Source organism: Octopus bimaculoides, chromosome 1, assembly GCF_046866305.1.
Source record: "Octopus bimaculoides isolate indiv1 chromosome 1, ASM4686630v1, whole genome shotgun sequence".
Lineage (NCBI taxonomy): Eukaryota > Metazoa > Mollusca > Cephalopoda > Octopoda > Octopodidae > Octopus > Octopus bimaculoides.
Window position 1 is genome coordinate 114,050,949 of NC_142928.1, and position 22,302 is coordinate 114,073,250.

General features: G+C 34.7%; 1 protein-coding gene across 1 annotated transcript in view; it reads left to right on the forward strand.

Moving 5' to 3' along the window:
- The window catches only part of LOC106876453 (dynein beta chain, ciliary), an 855,334-nt gene that overhangs the window by 207,392 nt on the left and 625,640 nt on the right, over window positions 1-22,302 (forward strand). Inside the window, exons 8-10 of the mRNA XM_089350837.1 lie at window positions 15,613-15,846; window positions 16,403-16,570; window positions 21,787-21,903. Of these exons, the coding sequence (XP_089206963.1) occupies window positions 15,613-15,846; window positions 16,403-16,570; window positions 21,787-21,903 (519 nt within the window). The remainder of the gene's footprint in view (window positions 1-15,612; window positions 15,847-16,402; window positions 16,571-21,786; window positions 21,904-22,302) is intronic.

The window sequence follows — 22,302 nt, forward strand, 5'->3', positions numbered from 1 at the left end:
GTAGTCGTGGTTGATGCCAGTGTTAATGTAACTAGCATGTAAAAAGCACCCTTCAAACATTGGGTGATATCGTGTGCTTGAGAAGACCTGGAAACCAAGTCAAATCGTAGTTGTGGCCAATGCCAGTGCTGTCTGACTGGCACCCATTCTGGTGACACATACAAAGCACTGTTTGAGCGTTGGGTTTCACAGAGGCAGTGACAGGTGATCAAGACATTTGGCAATATACTGTGCTTGTGATGACCTGTCAAGCCAGATGAGATCATAGTCATGGCCAATGCTGGTATCATATCAATGGCACTTGTGCTGGTAGCATGTAAGAACCACCTATTACACTCTTGGAGTGGTTAGCGTTAGGAAGGGCATCCATCATTTCAAACAATATTGTCTTATTGTATAAAGTTACAATTCAGGGTAATCAAGATTATTAAGAATGAAATTTTAACAAAAGGATAAAACTTGTATGAATATTTTGAGTATATACGAAATTTTTTACCACAATAGAACGAGGAAAAGAAAGAAAATTGCAAAGAAAATAGTTTAATATTTATTTACTTATTACTTATCTAAATATTAACTTAATAACAATAGCAACAATAATAAAATGATCAGTTAGGGTAGAGCATCATAGAAAAGGAATAAAAACAGCCTAATCACTAAAACCATAATAAAATATCCATACCTTATTAATTTCAATAGCAAATATTTATAGAAAATGTATAATAATTTAAGTAAAACAATATGTCATTATTGTGTAAAGTTAAAACTTAGGGTTATCAGGAAGATTTATCATTGAGGTGAGAGACCAATTTTACTATAAATTAGTTAAATTATAATCTACGCAGTTTAATTTTAAGTTATGAAGATACCCATATTGTTTATTATAAGCTAAGTATGAATTTATAGGGGTAAAAAAAATTTAGGTTTGTCTAGAGGCAATTATAAAGTATTAAAATGGTCAGGTAGGGTAGAAACACCATAGAAAAGGATATATCACTAAAATCATGATGAAGTATATATACGATTTAGTAACTTCAACAGAAAAGATTTATAGAAATTATGTAATAATTTAAAACTAAAATTGTTTATTTACTTAATTAGCTTTTATCTATAATGACTTATACCCAATATTAACTAAAGGAAAATTAATGCTAAAAGTGCCACACCCTAACAGTTGAGGGAACCCGTGGAAGAGGTAGGCCCAGGAAGACCTGGGCTGAGGTGGTGAGGCAAGACCTTCGTACATTGGGCCTCACCGAGGCGATGACTACGGACCGAGACCTTTGGAAATGGGCTGTGCGTGAGAAGACCCGGCAAGCCAAGTAAGATCGTTGCCAGTGCCCCTGGACTGGTTCTTGTGCGGGTGGCACATGAGATGCACCATTTTGAGCGTGGCCGTTGCCAGTACCGCCTGACTGGCTCCTGTAGGATTTTCGAGCGAGATCGTTGCCAGTGCCCCTGGACTGGCTTGTGCGGGTGGCACATAAAAGACACCATTTCGAGCGTGGCCGTTTTCGTGCGGGTGACACGTAAAAGCACCCACTACACTCTCTGAGTGGTTGGCGTTAGGAAGGGCATCCAGCTGTAGAAACTCTGCCAAATCAGACTGGAGCCTGGTGTTGCCATCCGGTTTCACCAGTCCTCAGTCAAATCGTCCAACCCATGCTAGCATGGAAAGCGGACGTTAAACGATGATGATGATGATGATGATGGGCATGCTACCTATGCACTGATTTTAAACTAAGCGGTACATTATAGGTTTTAAATCACAAGATCAATAAAGTGCTACTTTCTAAAATATTTGAAGGTGCAGGTGGCACTATGTACACATGATACTCCTAGGTCTAATCTATTATTAATCAGGTTGCCATTTTCTTATGCTTAAAAATTTCATGTTTCCATAGAGCAAAGCTCACACCCATATCTGCTATTTCTATAAGGCTGAACTTTTCTTATTATTTCCCATTTGAGGCTAAATCCACTTCCACTTTCTTTCAATTCCCAAATCTTACTGGATAATGACGTACAATTCGCCTTATGTTTAAGTTTAAAAGACGACACGTGATTGCATATATGTTGTTTCAAATTAATCGAACTATGGAAGTAAATATAATTATTAGTTGTAGTTATTATTGTGCATTTATATACTACGTTCTGGGTAAGACATCGGCCTAATAACGGACAGCAGGATTTAACTCTACAATTGCAACTAGGAGAATTATTATTATTAATATTAGTATTATTAAGATTTAAATTATTGTTTTTATTTTTATTTTATTTGTTAATATTTCCGCTATTAATAATTCTATTATCAAGTGTGTTATGTTTACGTCTGTTATTTTCTAACTCCACTTCAATCGTATTATATAAAAATCACCTCTGCATCATCAGGCATACTAATAGTTTCCATGCCTGTATATGTACTGGAACTACAATCCATAATATTTTTTATTAGAAGTGCTATCACTATTTGTTCTATTCACCCCATCATCATCAATACTACTATTTTCATTTTGGGGCTTTATGTTATAGTTGACGGTACTATGATTATTATTTTAATATAATTATTATTTTTGTTATTGTTATTATTATTTTTATTATTATTATCGTTAATGTTACTACTATTATTATTATTATTATTATTATTATTATTATTATTATTATTATTATTATTATTATCAACAATTCTGGCTAATTTTACATTCTTCCTATTTAATCTAGCTATGATGGTACCTATATTGAGGAGAACAGAGTATGAGATTCTAACTGTCTTACGGGAAAAGATTCTATTATATCTATGAGAAGAAGGGAAGTTCTTTTCAAAAATAGCCATAAATTTTCTATATATGTTTGTGGATAATGCACAGTTGTATGGGATATTGAACCAGATGATATTCTTACCTTTAAATTTTTTGTGTAAGTAAGGGTGGGATATATTTGTACTATCCCTGTTCCTTAGAATTGTACCATGATTAATAGTTTTGTATATATTTCTAGTGGATTCCTTATTTGGAGGAGTAACCATTTCTTTTTCATCGTCACCTTTTTTATCTAACCTAAACTTTTTACTCGTTTTAGTACCTTGTCTCCTATCGAAGCATACTCTATTATTATTATTTAAAATGTTTAAAGCTTATAGGATGGGTTATCATTTGGTATTTTTTCACAACTAAGTAAGCTAGTAGACTTTCTATTACTCAAACTATCATTTTTTCCTCTATTAAAAGGAGCTGAACTCTCAGGACTGAGAAAAGTAATTCCCTGGTCATATCCTGCTTTAGACAAAGCAATATTAGAGTGGTATGAATGGGAATTAAAAAATCAATGTTTGATGATAATTTAGTAATTCTCCTAGAAATACTTTTAACTACCGATTTTAATACCTTAGGTGGGTGATTTGATAATTTATTCACATATCTTGTAACCTTACCTTCCTTCTTATAGGAGTAGTATAATTTAGAGTTAATGTTTAAAGTAATATCCAAAATATTTACTACTTTGGTGCCATATTCATACGTAATACTTAAGTTAAAGATTTTGAAAAATTTACTAATTCTCTTTCTCATTCTTTCTATGATTGATTTATTGTTGCTAGGGATGAATAGAGCATCATCCCTATATAGATCTCCCTGTAATTCAGGGATTTCCCTATTTAGGCACATTAAAAGGTACACACCCACTAGATTTGTGATTTCAGCCAAGTCACTCTAGCCCATAGCTATATCAAAGTTTTCTGGGGTATCAGCCCTAGTCCAAAGTTTGCCCTCAAATTCTATAATAATTCTTCTAGCTAACAGAATAATATCAATTTTATCCCTAGTTATAGGAGAAAGGTTTTTAGCAAAACTAAGAGACTTATTTAGAAGAATGGGGGATATACTTGAATAATAACTATTAATGTCAAATTAGATAAAAGAATAATTACTTATGTTATCAATGGATTTAAACCAATGAATTGCCTCGTCTGTACCAATCCATAATTTTAGAGTTAGGTTGGAAATTATAAGGGGTAGAATATTGTCAAGAATAGACTTACTAAGCTGACCAATATCAGACTTAGTCGGGCAAATTAGTCTTACAGTATGATTATCCTGGAAGTTGTTCTTGTGGTCTTTCAGGTTAATCCTAGGTTCACTTGGTGTTAGTGGTTCTGTTCTGTCTGCCAAGTCATAATCCATCATAACTTCCTTGATTTTCAAATTGATATCTAATAGATTCTTTTTTTATGTTATTTTATATTTAGTGTTGAGTTCCTTCATTACAAGTTTCCTATAGGTGGTATAGTCAAGTCTATATAAGTTTCCGGTTTTATCCACTGGGACTAGAATGCCTGGTTTGTTATGCAATGGCTTAATAAATTCCTTTAGTTTTCTCAGATGTCAGTTTTTTCTAAGTGGGTGTTCCTTGAATTTTACATTAGCAATAAGATCAAATAATTTTCCAGTAGTGGACTAGGTGGCGGATTTTTCCTGTTTTTGAATATCTTCTGATAATAATTCTTCTCATGTGTTTCTAGAGTTCTATTTTTCTTCCTGATGTTAAGCAATCCACTTAATCCTTCGAACAAACTTGTTTGTTCTATAGATTAGTAGCCACATATAGGTATCTTTACTATATAAGGGGATGTCCTTCTGAGAAAATTCTATATTTACCCTTCCCATCCTGTTGAAAATTAAGTACCAGAAATATGCTTTGGATATGGTAGATGAGTTCAGATGAATATGGTACTTAGGTTGAGGAACCAGAATTTAGTACGGTATTATCCATACAATTTCAAAGTAAGGTGATTAAAATCAAAATAAGCAACAAGGAAATCCACGTCCACAAATTAGCATGCATGTCGCTCCAATTTTAGGAGGACATTCATCTCGACCCTAGCTGTATTTTCATCAAATTATTTTCCCCCCAAGGCACCAGTGAATAGCGGTAAAAATAAATTTTCAACCAAAACTTAACAATTTTCACAGCGGAGAAATCACCATTGTTTACAGATATGAGTTAAATCCCCTTCTAGCAATGGGTAAATTTTTAAGAGATTTGTTTTTTTTTTTCCATTGAGGAAAAAAGTGTTTTGTCAATATACGGGCATCACACACACACACGTATGTACACCTATTGCATACATGTTCATGTGTGTGTGTGACTGAAGCCATTTACACATAAATACACACATAACAACCCCTCTCTTTTTTTGTCTGCCAATCACAAACTAAAAAGACGAAATAAAAAAGTCTTATCTTTTTAGTGAGTGATTGACAGACAGAAAGAGAGAGAGGGGTTGTTATGTATGTGTGAATGGCTTCAGCCACACACACACACACACACACACACACACACACGTAATAGGTGTACGTACGTGTGTGTGTGTTGTCCATATATATATATATATATATATATATATATATACTGTATATAAATATAGTATATATATATATATATGTATATATATATATATATAGTATTACTATATATATATATATATATATATATATATATATATATATATATATATATATATATATATATATCATATTTGACAATTATTCTGTTGCCATAATAAAACTCCGAGTTTCAGATGTTGGGGCAGAAAACTGCCCCGGCATCTCGTCAGTTATTAAGACATGCAAAAGTGCTATGAATGTTACCATTAAACAAATAGAAATTACTATGTAAATGACCAAATGTTAAGACAAACAAATGAGCTATCAGAATGACTGTTTAAGAAAGGGAAAAAACCTGAAAGCGAAAAAGTAAAAAACGCTCATAGAACTCACGTACACATATGTGCACATGCACACCCACATACATGTGCCCTTATGCATATGGTCAGTAACACTCGCGTGAAACACATACATACATACTGACACACATGCCTATATGTGCACATATATGTAGCCATACACATGTCCACATACATGTCTGCACACACACACACACATGTACACATATCTATAGATGCACAATTATATTCATATACGCTTAAATACACATATGCTATATATGCATATGCTCACTCACTCGCGTGAAACACATGCATGCGTGCCCACACCCAATGCTTGATTGAACTGAAAGAATTTCTGCTCAAACAAAAATACCCATCACTACTTATAGAAAATGGTATTCAGTGGGCTGTGAAAATGCCCACACAACAACTGAGGACAATGCAAAGAAGACAAAAACAAGAACAAATCATACGATTTACAGTAACCCACAATCCATGCCACCAGAACATCTTTAATATCGCTAAAGCAAACCTACCAATCATTGCTCAAAGTAAGGAATTAAGAGATATCATTACAGACCAAACTATAACTCTCAGTAAAAGACAGCCTAAAAGCTTCGAAAAGTTATTAACAAAGGCAAGGTTTGATCTTAGCAACAAAGACCAACCGTTCACTGTGTCTAAATGCAATGATAGCCAATGCGGTACATGCCAATTAATTCATACCGGCCCATATATGAACACAAAAATGGAGAAAATATTCACAAATGCAAATATGAACTGTAAAAGCAGAAATTTAATCTACTGCATCAAATGCCCGAATTGTGAAGAACTGTATGTTGGCCAGACAGGCAATGCACTATCAGAAAGGTCATATGTGCACTGATAACAAATTAAAAATCTAGAAATACACCAAATACTGCTGAGTAACAATCTAGCAACATATGGCTGGAAAATATTTATAATATTTCCATTTCATAAACTATACAATCCGAATGAAATTGAGTGAAAACTGAGAGAAAAGGACTTTATTAATAAATTCAAACCCAAGCTTAATAAACAATGATAAAAAATAATCTTATTTAAGGTTTAAAAGTCTTATTCTCATATCTAAAAAATTAAAATCTCTAAAAAGTACTGCTGTCATCATTTCTAAAAATAAACTCTGAAAAATGGTATGGCATCATTTCTAAAAGTAGCCAAGCAACTACTACTTCTATCCACAGGAATGTATATAAAGGACAAAATTTAAGCAGTCAACCACAGTTGAAACCAATGATTACAACTGTCACCACCAATGAACCTGAAGATTGCATATATGCAAGAAAGTATACTAGTTCAATAAGAATGGACATTTAATATTTCATTTGTTTAATAAGAATAGACAATTAATATTTCATTTCATTTCTTTTTACTAAATTATTTTATATCTTATATTAATATTAGAAGATTATAAAAGAAAATGTGAAAAACAGAGTTGGAATTCCTTTGAGTAATATATATATATTTTTTACAGGAATTTTCAATGGCCGGATAACTGAAGAGATGTTGACGTGGGTGGTTCCCACCCCGGCATCCGAAACTCAGTTTTATCATGGCTACCGAATAAGTGTCACATAAAAGACACCATTTCGAGCGTGGCCGTTTTCATGCGGGTGACATGTAAAAGCACCCACTACACTCTCTGAGTGGTTAGCGTTAGGAAGGGCATCCAGCTGTAGAAACTCTGCCAAATTAGATTGGAGCCTGGTGTAGCCATCCGGTTGCACCAGTCCTCAGTCAAATCGTCCAACCCATGCTAGCATGGAAAGCGGACGTTAAAACGATGGTGATGATGATGATGATATATATATATATATATATATATATATATATATATATATATATATATATATATATATATATATATATATATATATACACAGTTTATATATATATGTGTTTGTGTGTGTGTGTAAAGTGCTGCCTGACTGGCTCTCTTGCTGGTGGCACGTTAGCAGCACCATTTGAGCTTGGTCATTGTTAGTGCTTCTTAAGTGGCTTCCATGCCAGTGGCACGTATAAAGCGCCATTCAACTGTGGTTAGTGTCAGTACCGCATGACTGTTGATCTGGTGGCATATAAAAAGCACTCACTAATCTCTGAGAGAGGTTGGTTTTAGGAAGAGCATCCAGCTGTAGAAACTTTGCCAGATCATATTGGAGTCTGGTGCAGCCTTCTGGCTTGCCAACCCTCAGTCAAAACATTGAACCCATGCAAGCATGGAAAGCTTACGTTGAACGATGATGATGATGAGGATGAATGATGATACCCTATGCATATTGAGATCTATGTTTTTGTATGTGCGTGCATATATGTGGATCCAGATATATGTATATACATATATATATAATTGGTTTACAAGAAAGATTTTGAATGGACCATTAAAGCTCATATTCCTTTATGCTGCCTGACTGTTGAACCAGTCTTTTGAGGTTGCATTGAACTGTACTGATATAATGTACAATAAATACAGTAATCATAACAATAATCCTGGGATAGAATTTATAAACATTTAATGCATTGCTATGCAAGTTTCCACAAATCTCGTGTCTCTGAAGATCATAACCCGTGTGGTCTTTAAGAGGCCTGTTATTTGTGGAAACACATGTAGCAATGCATTAAATGTTTATAAATACCATCCAAGGATTATTGTTATTATTAATATATATATATATATATGGATATGTACACACACACACACACACGCACATATATATAGATGGATATGTACATATATATATATATATGTACTAGCAGTATAACCTGACCTTGTCCGGGTGTGACTTATTACGCCATCTACGATAAGTCTTGCTAGGTGAAAATCAACTAAAAAAGAAAGCCTTACAACGAAAAAACCCTTATGATGTAAATATGTTCATAATTCAAAAGATGATGAAATTAATAGGGAAAGTCTGGAGGCTGTTTTGCATAAAATTATTAAGAGTACGTAAATTTCATCCGTCTAATTGGCTATAGAAATGCTTGTGCAAAACAACTTTTTCGCTGCCCTGATTATACATAGCAGGGTAATCCCTTTTCACAGGAGCTAGGACGGCAATTTCTGATGAAGCAATTGCTGGCGATCTGTTGCTACACAGTTTTGCCAGAATTCTATCAGATTGGGCAGAAGATGTTGATGCACCATTTTGCATTATGTTCAAAGTAGCTTCTGGTATGTGGTGAATTGCTGCAGTCTATTGCTGTCATTTTAAACCGGTTGCTTTCTTTCCCCAGTAAACTCTCTTGTTTGGAGGCATAATCAATGTATATATTAAAGAGAACAACAAAAGTTATAATACATGGCATGGTCGGTACTTTTCACATATCTGTAATTTTTCAGATTAACACCAGCACGATTACCCAACCCTAATCTTAAACCTAATCCTAACACTAACCCTAACACTAATCCTGAACCCTAACCCTAACCCCCTAACCCTGACCCTAAAACCATAACCGTAACACTAATCCTAACACTAACCATAACCCTAACCCTAACACCCTAGTGAAAATCGTGGTATATTTACAAAACATTGCCGAACATGTGTTATATTTTACTGAATGATTGTGTACTTGCACGTGTATGTGTTTGGGATTTCTTTCGGGACACCAAAGACTTGGTTTGCCGGGTCTTCTCACGCACACCGTATTTCCAAAGGTCTCGTTCAGAAGATTTCGCCTCAATATATATATATATATATATATATATATATATATATATATATATATATATATATATATGTGTGTGTGTGTTGTTGTACTTGGGGATGGTCATTTAGCCAATAAAAACACACGCACTGTATATTTGGTGTTAATTTGTTTCAGCTTTATATTACATTATATTACATTAATCCTATTTTGGCCAGAGTTCTTTCGTCACACTTCTATATATATATATATATATATATATATATATATATATATATATACTTTATTTAAAAGCAGCAGAATATTTGAGTACTCTTTTTTTCCACCTTGTTGCACATTTCATGTGCTTACTCCGGTATATATATATATATATATATATATATATATATATATATTATGTATATATGTATGTATATATATATATATTTCTATATACATGTTTGTATGTACATATACATATATTTGTTTGTTCTCTCTGTGTTTAGCCCCCTGTAGGCATGTCCCATTTTATATTCTACACACACACACACACACACACACACACACACACACACACACATATATATATAGCAGTGTACGTGCACTTTGGTCTCTTATATGTAAGTATATATTTATCTAAATCGTGTATGATTCTATTCTTCCTTCCTTTCATTTATTCTTTCCTTTTTTCTATCGGCCTTTCATGCTTACTTCATTCATTCCACACTTCATTCTTTCGTTTCCCCTCTCTCACATTTTTTTGCCTTCTCTTCATCCTCACTTTCTCTTCTCTTTTCACTTCACTGTGTCCCTGTCATTTTTCTCACCCCTCCTTATTTCTTCTGTCCCTCTGCCTCTACCTCTCTCTCTTCTCTCCCCACGTGACTGATGTTTGGCCAAGCCTAAGCTTTCTTTCTTGGTTCGGCTGCTGTCTGTGCAACATCCATATTCTTCTCTGTGCCTGTGAAAGATTGTATCCCTGCTGTAAGGGTTTACTTCCACACAAGCCAGCTTAATTTAATTCGTCCTTAGTTGAAAGACACCTGTTGTTATGTCCTGTTATTTTTATTTGTGTAACATTCTCCATTTTTTCAGTCCTTGTTTTCGTATACATTCGCTGCTTTCTTCCAAGGAATCTAATGCTCTTAGCTTAGTTTTTCCTTGGGGCTGGCCAGATTGGAGCAATCTTGAATATAACCAGTCGAAATTGCAAAGATAATCTTGAACTTGACTGAGGAAAGAAAGCTCCGAATGACCTATCCTTGTTTTCTTTGTATCGTCTATCTAGATGTTTTGTTGTCCCCTTTTTTGTATCACCTGTCTGGATGTTTTGCGTTCTTGTCCCATTTTGTATTTTATATATATATATATATATATATATATATATATAGGAAAATGAAAAATAATAATAAGGCAGAATGCTAAACTGAAAGCATATTTTCTAACCGGCTTTCATTGCATGGCAAATTTTCAAGAAGAGGGAGAATGAAAATGTTTTCTACAAAAAGGTAAAAAATAATATATAAAAAAATAAATATACCAATACATTATATTGTCTTTGAGCTTTTAAAGTTTAATGGTAATCCATGTAGATAATAGTTGGAAAAATTAGGATGCATGAAATTGAGAGTTGTGTTAGGTTTAAAAAACGAAAAGGGGCTGAAGGGAGATGATGTTTGCTGAATTTCATAGTGAATTGAATGCTGGGATGTATGTTGTTAAGTATGGTTTTGAATTCTAGAAGTTTTTCATAGGATTCCTTCCATATGATGAAACAATCATCCAAGTATCTTTTCCAGTTATCCATTAAGTAGATGTGGAAAAGGTGTCCAAATTTCTGGCATGAGATTTGATATAGTGATAATTCAAAAAGACACATTATGAGGTTCACAAGGACTGGTGCAGCTTTGGTACCCATCGCGATACCACATTTTTGGCAAAAGTATGTTTGCAAACAGGAAGTAATTATTGGTCAGAATGAACTTAAGTGATTCTATAATGAAGGTTGTGCTGATGCGATTAGGAAATGTTTCTGGGTGCTTGTGCAGCCAGAATTTAATTGCCTCAATAGCATATTCATGAGGGATATTTGTATAAACATTGATCACGTCAAAGGAAACCAAGAGTGACCCCTTGTTTGTTGTTTTCGGGAGGTGATTGAGCATGTCAAGATCATCTCTAATGAAACTTTTGATGTGACTTAGGAAAGGTTTCAAAAGAATGTCCAAGAAATTGCTTAAGCAGTGTGTTTCGCAGGAGGTGCCTGCTATAATGGGTCTTAGTTTTAAATTTTCCGGTGCCTTGATGTTGATGTAGATGTCAGAGGAGAGTTTGCAGGCTTCGGTGATGGATTTGTTCTTATGGATTTTAGGGAGGCCATAGAAGAGGCTGGGCCTGCATTTGAAATTAGTGATGTAATCCTTTTCTTTGTCCGTGAGTCCTTGCCCTTGTTGGAGTATAAGGGTGGTGAGGTTTTTGAGAGTTTTATGTTGTTTATAGTTGGTGATAATTTCATAGAAAGAGTTGTCGTTTAGTAAGGAGAGTGCTAGGTATTTGTAAAAATCTGTGTCCATTAGGACTACAGTACTACCTTTGTCAGCTTCTTTGATAGTAAGGCTTTTGTCCTGTTGTAAGTCTCTTAGGTTTTTCCATTCTTTGCTATTAAAGTTTGATTTGACCTTGGTTTTGGGCGGGGTAAAAGGGAAACTCTGGATGTGGTTGCAAAAATCGTCCAGTGCTTTATTTCTTCCTTTGGAAGGTATGAAGTTGCTTTTGTTTTTAATAATTGAATCATCCTCATTGTTGAGGTCTATAGAAGCTTCTGTTAAATGAAGCTTTCTACAAAATTCTGAAATGTCATCCTTGATCTCAGTGGGGTTGGGTGTTCTTGGGGTGGGAGTGAATTTTAAGCCTCTGGCTAGGATGTTAATTTGGGTTTGTGTAAGGGTTTTATTAGAGAGATTTATTATTTTAGTTTTCTTTTTAGTTTTCTTTTTATGGGTCTGTATTAGCGGTAGTGTCTGTTTTTCTCCCCTCCGTCTAAAAAATGGTTGTTGAAGTAGGGTGGTGTAGTGATTGTTAGAGTTCTGGTAGAAGGGGTAGGGGTATTGTTGGGTGGAGAGGTTGGAAGTGGATGGGTAGTTATAGTGATTGTGTTGGTATGGGATGTGATGGTTTAAGGTTTTGTGAGAAATGCGGTGGGTTTTTGGGTGTTTGTAGGGTGGATTGTATGAGAGGTTGGAGTGGGGTAAGTAGTTATCGTGGTTCTGTTGGTGTGAGTAGCGTGGGTATGAAGATCTGTAGGAAAAGTGGTATGATTGTGGGTGTTTGTTGGGTGGACGGTATGGGGTTCCTTGGGTGGGAGATTTATGTATAGGCGTGAGTAGGATTCCTTGTTTGTTATTGATGTGAGAGTGGAGGGCATTGAGATGGGGATAATAACAAGTGTAAGGAGGGTTCATGATGCTTCTTGTCCATGGGGGAAAAGGAGGAGGGTTGAGTTGGGTCTTGTTTGGATTATTTCGTGGGGGGAAAAAGGTTTTTGTAGGGTTGGGGGAGGATGTGTTTTGTGTGGAGGGGGGTTGGGGGGTATGTGTGTTTGTGGTGGTGTCTGTGGGTAGCAGTGATAGTATGTGTTATGGGTCCTTTTATGAAGGGGTTTTTTGATTTGAGGTTTAATATGAATTGTGTTTCATATTTGTGGAAGAATTTTTTGTTGTTTTCCCAGTGTTTAAGGGAAGTTAGATCTTCCTTTTGACATTCATCTTTCCACAGCTTAATAACATGTTCGAGGGATTGCTCGTTGGAGTGTGTAGTAAGTTCTAAGAGCATCTTATATTCCCTTTCTATCAATGTAAAGACAGAATCTCCACACAAGAAAGAATCAACAAGGAGAATCTTTTCATAGAGAAATTCCAACCACTTCTTAACACACAAACCTTTCAGTGACCATATTTCTCTCAGAACAAACAAACTTCCTGTTGACAAAGAGTCCAGAACTCCAACTAAAGAGTATAAAACCCACAGAATTGTCTTCCCTTACACACACTTCCTGTTTTGACACCACACTTCCTGCTTAACACATAAACCTTCAGCTCCTTTTCGTTTTTTAAACCTAACACAACTCTCAATTTCATGCATCCTAATTTTTCCAATTATTATCTACATGGATTACCATTAAACTTTAAAAGCTCAAAGACAATATAATGTATTGGTATATTTAATTTTTTATATATTATTTTTTTTTTATATATTATTTTTTACCTTCTTGTAAAAAACATTTTCATTCTCCCTCTTCTTGAAAATTTGCCATGCAATGAAAGCTGGTTAGAAATCTAAATTAAAATATGCTTTCAGTTTAGCATCCTGCCTTATTATTATTTTCCATTTTCCTATTATTTCTCCACGTGCGGTTAACACAACCCCACTATTTACTGACATATATATATATATACATAAATTAATAGAATGAGATAAAAATCCAAGGCTGTGAAAGATTTCAGAACATCTATAAATAGAAGGTCTTACAGCTGTTTCCGGGATATCTTATATATCCCTTCATTGGAAACGGTGTCAGAAAATGGTTAAGCAATAGTTTATTCTAGATAAGATATGAAATAGAGAGTGAAGTGGAGGAATGAAAATAGATGTGAGATATACATGGATATTGTATCTTCAGTTCCATATTTAGGCAGAATGGTATACATATAAGATTCCTGTGCCTTGTGATTAAGTTCCAATAGTATTTAAAATTGGTCATTCCAAGCATAGAGTTTGTAAGCCGTGTTATTGGATTGAGGGTTATTTTTTAATAACTAATGATTAACCATTTTGTCATACCGTAAGACCTTATCTTTATAAATGTTCTGAAATCTTTCACAGCCTTGGATTTTTATCTCATTCTGTTAATTCTTTATATATACACATGCTGATATATGACCTATGTTGGACTTCTCATTCGCATAATCACCAAACCTGGAGCTTAACTATAGTCTGTCCATAGCACTTACTCAGCATTACCTGACACCTTTGAGTCTTCTTGACACCATTACCTGTCATAACCCCTATACATATATATATATATATATATATGTGTGTGTGTGTGTGTGTGTGTGTGTGTGTGTGTGTGTGTGTATATATATGCCTTCTCACGTGTTAGGTGGAGAAGGATTGTGCATGAGGGGACAACTATTTTTGAGATATCACGAATTGCACATGAGAAATTAAGGAGGGATGTCAGGAAGGACATTGTTGTTGCACTTCCAGATGGCAAGGGTCTTCCTATGACACTGACATGCAGTGTCTGTGCAAGACCGTGCCTCAGTAAAGCTGGGCTTATGAGTCATCTTCGTAGTCATAAAGCAAGACCGATGATTGACTACCAGGCCGCTGGTGATGATGCTACACACCATACTAATCATGTCTGTTGGGCATGTGGAAGGGAGTTTGATTCAGCAGGAGGACTTAAACAACACGCAAAGGTACATGGAGCCCAATTACAACAACAGCCAGCTATTTCCAGTAAAGGTTTTGGATGCCAACTCTGTGCAAGACATTGTAGATCTTTGGCTGGGCTAAAAAGTCACATTCGATCACAGCACCATTAAGTTAAGCTTTGTGCAATGGCCATACTCGATAACAAGGGGGCAGCCATCATATATATATATACATATATATATATATATATATATATATATATATATATATATATATATATATATATATATACATATATATATATATATATATATATATATATATATATATATATATATATCCTTACCCACTGTCTTTCAACATAAGCATTTACCAAGTTACATGCCACAAAATAAAGCTACTTTATGAAACTTCTTTTAAAGTTAGTTGATGATGAATTTTCAAAAACGTTTTGTTGATGATTTATCAGTAGTTACATACACTTAAATTCTCCTTAGAATCTGCCTTAACCCTTTAGCAACTTAGCTTCCAACTTAAGCAAAACAACTGTAGAGATTCAAATGCTTTCCTTAACTTGACTAAAGTCAAGGAAATTGGGTATGATAGCAAATTTTAGACACTTGATATACCTGTAACTGTCATACCTTTGTATGAAGTGACTTCATTTGTTGGAGATGTAGTCATTTAATAGCTATTTTGTATATTCATAGGTGTATGTTTGCTTTCTTATATTTTTTTTTATTAAAAAACTAAAATTATTGACTACTGATCTATATTTGCAAAATCAGGCAAGAAGTTACCTGGAACCAACTGAGTTGTTTAAAGGAGAGGCTGATGAAGATATGTGGAAAGTGGTTGACACAGAAAAGATTTTAAGAAGTTTTAAGGAAGCATATCTGTATGCTGAAGAGTTGGTGCCAACGTATTTTCCAGAAGACAAAGAACCTGATTTGTGGCAGTTCAGTTCAGATGAAGTCTTTGAAAAATTAGACAAATTTTTCCACAGGATCCTGTTATTGAAGGTAGTTATAACCTGCTTCTTTAGAGTCAGAAAATACATTGATCAGTTGCATAAGTGATATTATAGGCTCTCAGCCATAATACTTATAAGATCAATATTTTAAATATTGAATATTTGAGATACAGTATGAACTGAAGAAATTGAATGTAAATGGGATGCAATTAGACATGACATTTATTGGTACATGAAGGCTGACTACATAGCATAGGTATGTTGTTGTTCAACTCCAAGTAGACCTGTGGTCAAAACCATTTCACTTATGATCATCTTGTACCATTGGACTGCATAATCCAGTGAATCCATTTTTTTTTAAATGGTAAGAAATTTTCTGTTATTCTTTACACATTAAACAACTGCATGCTAGCTCATTTACCAATAATGGTATGGGAAAAATAGTTAGGTGAAAGCTTAAAAGAAATTGTGGACTAAAGACACAAAATAAATATAGATAAATACTTCCAAATTACAACAACAGCCAGCTATTTATTTGTTTCGAGTCTGTTTTCAACTACAAACATCTGTCAATTACAATTGTTTAATTTGTTTATGTCTTTCAGAAACTTTTGGAAACATTCACTGAATTCAATAAACTTGAAAAAATTGTTATAGGTGGTCTTAATGGCAAGAGCCTTACAAAGCAAGTTGAAGACATTTTTACAGAATTCAAGATTGAGTACAAAGTATTCCAGGATAAGAATTATGATACCTCGGATTGGAATGATCAGGTGAAAGACAAGCATTTAGTTTGGCTTTTCTTAAGAGATCATAGGTTTAGATGAAACTACTAATCATATTATTCCACAGTTTAATGTGTGTGTATATGTCTAATTATACTCCATATGTAAATAGGATACTGTTAAGAAAACTTCTATGAGCTCTATTTGAGCAAGCCTGTAACACAAGAATATGTTATTAAATGTGTGTAATCTATATGTCATGCAACACACAAATATTAATGCGAGTTGTATTCAGTGTGGTGATAAACTATAATTGAATAGATTAATTTACTCTTTAAAAAGTTCTTGCTTTTTTTATTATTATTATTTTAAGAAATATCATGTTTTTTACTGTTTATGCTGTAAATTTTCTCAGCAAGCTTACCTACCTCTCCATTCTACTACATACGCACAGCAGCTAGGTATGAGTAATGTTTACATAAAGTCAAGAATGTGACCAGTCCAGACAGTGTACCATCATTCTTAGGATTCTTCAAGTTTGACCCTGATACTTAATAAATGAGTGTAGCCTATACATCTCTGCTGTATAAGCCACACTTAATATTTTAGCCTCTTTTTTAAATGTGGTGTTGACACTTACTAGAGTCCTCTTACTTGGACATCAGGAACAAAAACTTCTAGTTTTTCTCAAATTCTTTCATTTGCATTTCTCTAAATTCATCTGTTGCATTTGCCATTCCCCCAAATCCTCCAACTACCAGCAGTTATGAGCTTTATTTCACATCCAGCATTGAGGATTACTAGTGTGACTCACTTTTCTCTGAAGGTATCATTCTCAGTGGTATCAACATATATAATTCCTCTGGATTCTGACATATCAACACATTTTCTGCACTGACAACACCAACAAGGAGGTAGAATTACTTGATCTTATTGTTTACACCAGTTCCAATGTTTACTTGTCCACAGACTCTCTAAACACTAGATCACTATCTTACCTCCAAATATTACCTTTAATCAGCTATTCTGATCTCTGTCTACAATGGATCATTTAATGCAACTCACTTTATACCATCTTACCTTGCAAGAACTACATTCTATCTTACCTTGTAAGAACTCCTGTTTTAAGCCTGTTAACTGGTTGAAATACAATCTTTTCTGTACTGTCTAATCTTGAGAGCAAAACTGCTTATTTGTGATGCACCTGAGACATTTAAATATGTAATCAGTAATGTCTTCTCAGATATGTCCTTTTAATATCCCCATCACAAATTTGCTTTTATAAACCCTAACAAGATCACTTTCTATTGTGCTGCAACAACACAGAATACTGTTTACAACACCTTGAGAGGAAGTCCTTTAACACTTGCATGATAGATCGTCAACAAGAATGCCAAAATATACCTTTGTACATTACATGGCCTACAAATTCTCTCAACTCCCAAGTCTCCTGGTTTCTTGCAAAGATCTGCAGTGTACCTGTCATGCCTGCTTGGATTATCTCAGGCTAAACAGAAAAGGCCTGGAAGGGATGAAGCAGGCAGCCACAACGCATGAACAAAACACAACAACCCTTAACAGAAGTTGTGAAAGGCATATAAGGAGCCTACCTGACAGGACTCTTCTTCTTTTCCCTTTTGGGCAGTCGGCTTGCTAACTGCCCACAGCTAGAACGGCTGGCTCTCTTTCTTTGCTTCAGTGCCCTACACTTAGTGTCATGATACCTCTCTTACAGTAGGTACTTTCTGACGATATATTTGCTCGCTCTGTTTTTGTTTAAACTGTATATGCCAGAATGCCATAACATCCTGCAACGCATCTCCAACAAAATAAAAATCATTACAGTTATACAGAGTTATTCAAAAAGAATGAACTGATTTCATTACGCAATATTTTAATAAAGAAAAGCAATAGAAAACTCCAGCTAAGTTACAAGTATTTACTCGCAATCAACTTTTATTTCCTGTCTTACAAGTGTTCAATGTGGCCACCACCTGCAGTATGGACAACATCAATGTGATAAGAGAATTCCTCCCAGATTCATATCAGTGGCTAATCAGAGGCAAAATAATTTCTCACTCCAAAGAGGAAGTGTAGTTTTACAGCAGCAAATTTTGGATATTATATATGTCAGGGTACCAGAGAAATCTCCAGAAATTGTGAAATCATGAAACTTGGATTTAGGCTGTTCATGCTCATAGATGGTTTAGTATTTCAAAATTGTTTCCTGAATATGTATGGCAATTGTCTTGGTGCTGTCGAAGGAAACTAGACTTATATGTTCACATAGGAAATTATTTTTAGGTCTCTGTTCATGGAAGCCTACATGAAAAGGCTAGGTTGCATGTGTAGGTGCTTGTGTTTAGAAGGTTTAAGAAGAAGTGAAAGTGGTATTATTCCACACAAACATGTATCATTTGAAGTAACAATCAGTAAATGATTTAATATGAAAAGTGTTGGAGATGCAACTGAATCATACATAGGTACACCAGAGTTGATAGAATGTGGGTCAAAGAGAGCCTGCCAGCATACATTAAGTGAAATCATCTGACTGGAACGTTCTATTCTAGAGATGGAAAAGATACACTGAAAGTAGTAGTGAGTAGTGTCACAGAGACTGCTTGTCTTGTGATTGAAGTACACTATAGTGTTTCAATAGATTGCAACAGATCTCTGCTCAGAGAGAAAGAGAGCATAGTTTAATGAGGATATGAGCAAACTGTTAAAGAGTAATAAGAAGGACATCATAAGCATCAGTCATCTTGTTGTGATGAAATGTTTACACTTGGCAAATTAGGGAGCAAGTTTGTAATATTAACTGTGTGGAGAAGTGTTTGAGAGGATACTTATTATGTATATGCAGCACAGAACTGAAATTAAAATGGGCAAACCCATCTTGGTTAAAGATTGGCAGGTAAGCAGATTCTCTGAAGTTAGATATTTAGTGAGTATTTGGGTGTTTTTATTATTAGGCCGGCAATGTGCTAATTAGGTGTGGGCTGTGTGTAAATGAGGAATGAACACTCACTAAATATAACTGTAACAATTTTTATTTTGCTGGAGATGCGTTGCAAGATGTCATGGCATTCTGGCATGTGCTATTTAAACAAAAACAGTGAGAGACTATATTGTCAGAAAGTACCTGCTGTGAGAGAGGTATCATGGCACCATGTATAGGATGCTGAAGCTAAGAAAGAGAGCTAGCAGTCCTAGCTGTGGGCAGTTGGTGAGCTGACAGCCCAAAAGGGAAAAGAAGAAGAGTCCTGTCAATTTGGCTCCTTATATGCCTTTCACAACTTCTGTTAAGGGCTGTTGTGTTTTGCACATGCATCGTGGCTGCCCACTTCGTCCTTTCTGGGCCTTTTATGTTTAACCCTGAGATAATCCAAGCAGGCACGACGTGTGCACTATAGACTCCCTTGGCAGTCATGAAGTTATGACAACAATGAGAGACGAAAGAATATGTATCTACAGTGCAAAACATGCCAGAAGCCTTTAAGGTACAAAATAATGAACCAAAGAAAATGTAATATGTAACAATATGACAACAAAAATAGGGTGCAAGCACAATGATGTAAATAGCATGCACAAACAATGAATATGGCATGAAAACAAAATATCAATTCAAGGAAAGAGTTCATTCAATATTTCTTTAGATATACTAAGTTTGTGTGGGCTGTGTCTGTTGTGCGGTGCATGCATAATGTGTAATGGTAGTGGGAACAATTGTGTCTATGTGGGCCTTTTTTGTCTATCTACACTGACAGTGCTTTTCACACCTTTATAGTCAATAGTGACGCATTTGTCTGCTTGAGATAACACTTGATAAGGTCCTTGGTATGGAGGGGTTAATGGATGGTTAACTGCATCATTCCTCATGAAAACATGAGTCCAGGATGATATGTCCGCAGGAACATAGGATTTAGTGAATTGCTGTCTTGTGTTGGTGGGAGGCAAAGTCACTATGTAGTGTCTAAGACAATCCACATAGCTTGAGTAATCTGGTGAATGCAAAGAAGCTGGAGTGATCATGTGACCAGGTAATGATAAAGGTGATCCAAACAACAATTCTGCTGGGGAAAAACCAATGTCTGTTTTAAAAGCAGAATGAAGACCAAGAACAATGGGCAAATATTTGTCCATTTCTGTGAGTTAGGATATGCACACAAAGATTCTGTTACCTGGCAATGAAATCACTCGATGCATCTGTTTGAGGCAGGATGGTAGCTTGTGATGTGGCTAACCCTGTATTCTAAGATTTATGTCAGATCATAAAAAAGTTGGGTTTCAAACTGCTGACCTCTGTCAGTTGTAATTATTGCAGGTGTACAAGAAATCCAACCCGATACAAGCACCTAAGTGATGGTTGGTAATGATATATCTGTGATAGTACTGTATCTGTGCACTCAAAAATCCTAAATGAAAACAAAAAACGGCCATTTGGCTTATTGACAAAGGCTCACTTGCCATTAAGCTTACACATTTGCTTCTAATTTTCCCTGCCTCTTTTACCATTTCCACAATGGTAAACTAAACGAGCAAATTATATGTCTAAACTAGCAAATTATGTGTCACCTCTTCCTTGACCCACCTGACACATCCACTTCTCTCTCATGACACCTATTTGCTTCATTGTCCAGCTTCAGCACTACACAGTTTGTTCAGTCATTCTTTCTTAGATTACAGTCTTCTAGAATTTCTTTACTGGCCACATTTTCTCTAAAGACATTGACCTACACAACTTCTCTCATGTCTTGAGAAGTGAATAATACACATATAAAGATACACACACATATTTGGAAATATATCCCCAAAATACCATCTGTCTAATGACTAATCTTTCATGCAGTCAACAATATGCAACAAATATTACTTAGTATTTTGTTGTATTGCGCCCTCAGTGTCTTTTCTATTGTTCCCTTACTCTTATCAACTGTGTACTACTATCACCACTCAAATATATTCAGTGTGTCTTCTACTGAGTTCCATCTAATGCTACTAAACACTGCTCAAATTTTCTGGCATTACTACATAGCACTGGCACTTTATTCTTAACTCAGTTCTTCTGACAATTGAACAGAAGCTGTTCCCTATCACTCAGTTTTAAAAAAAGCTTGAAACTGCTGAAAATACTGTTTAATCCTCCTGGATCAACCATTAAGAAAAAAGAATTGTCACCATATCATTAATGGTAATAAGTAATATTTTTTTTTTAATTCTACATAAATACTTTCCATATACTGAAGAATTTTTTTTTTCTTAAGGAATTTATGGATGACTATAATGCATTCCGGAAAAAAATTTCTGAATTTGATCATCGCCTTGCAACAATTATTTGCAGAGCCTTTGATGAATGTGGTGAACTTGATGCATATTTCAAGGTAATAGTTAATAGTTGTCATTTATTTTCCATGTTTTTTTTGTTTTTTTTCAGAATTGTTTATATTTAATTTGCTGGATTTTAAAAGCAGAATTGCATAAAATCATAGATTTAGTGCTCTAAAGAAAAGGCTCATATTATAATTTCCCAGTTATATGTTTTAGTCATATATCTCCATTCCATGTTATTTAATCTGTTCTATTTATTCTAAAAATTTCTTTCCAAGTCTTAATTCTTTCAAAGTAATTTTCATTGGCATTTAAGAGAACATTATCAAAGATATAAACTAAAATAATTTGAAGTACTAAACTTGAAACAATAAAATATCCAGCTTTCACTCTCTCTTCCTTTCTCTCTGGTTTAGTGGATTTGATTATTAACCTTTATTACTTGAAAGTAA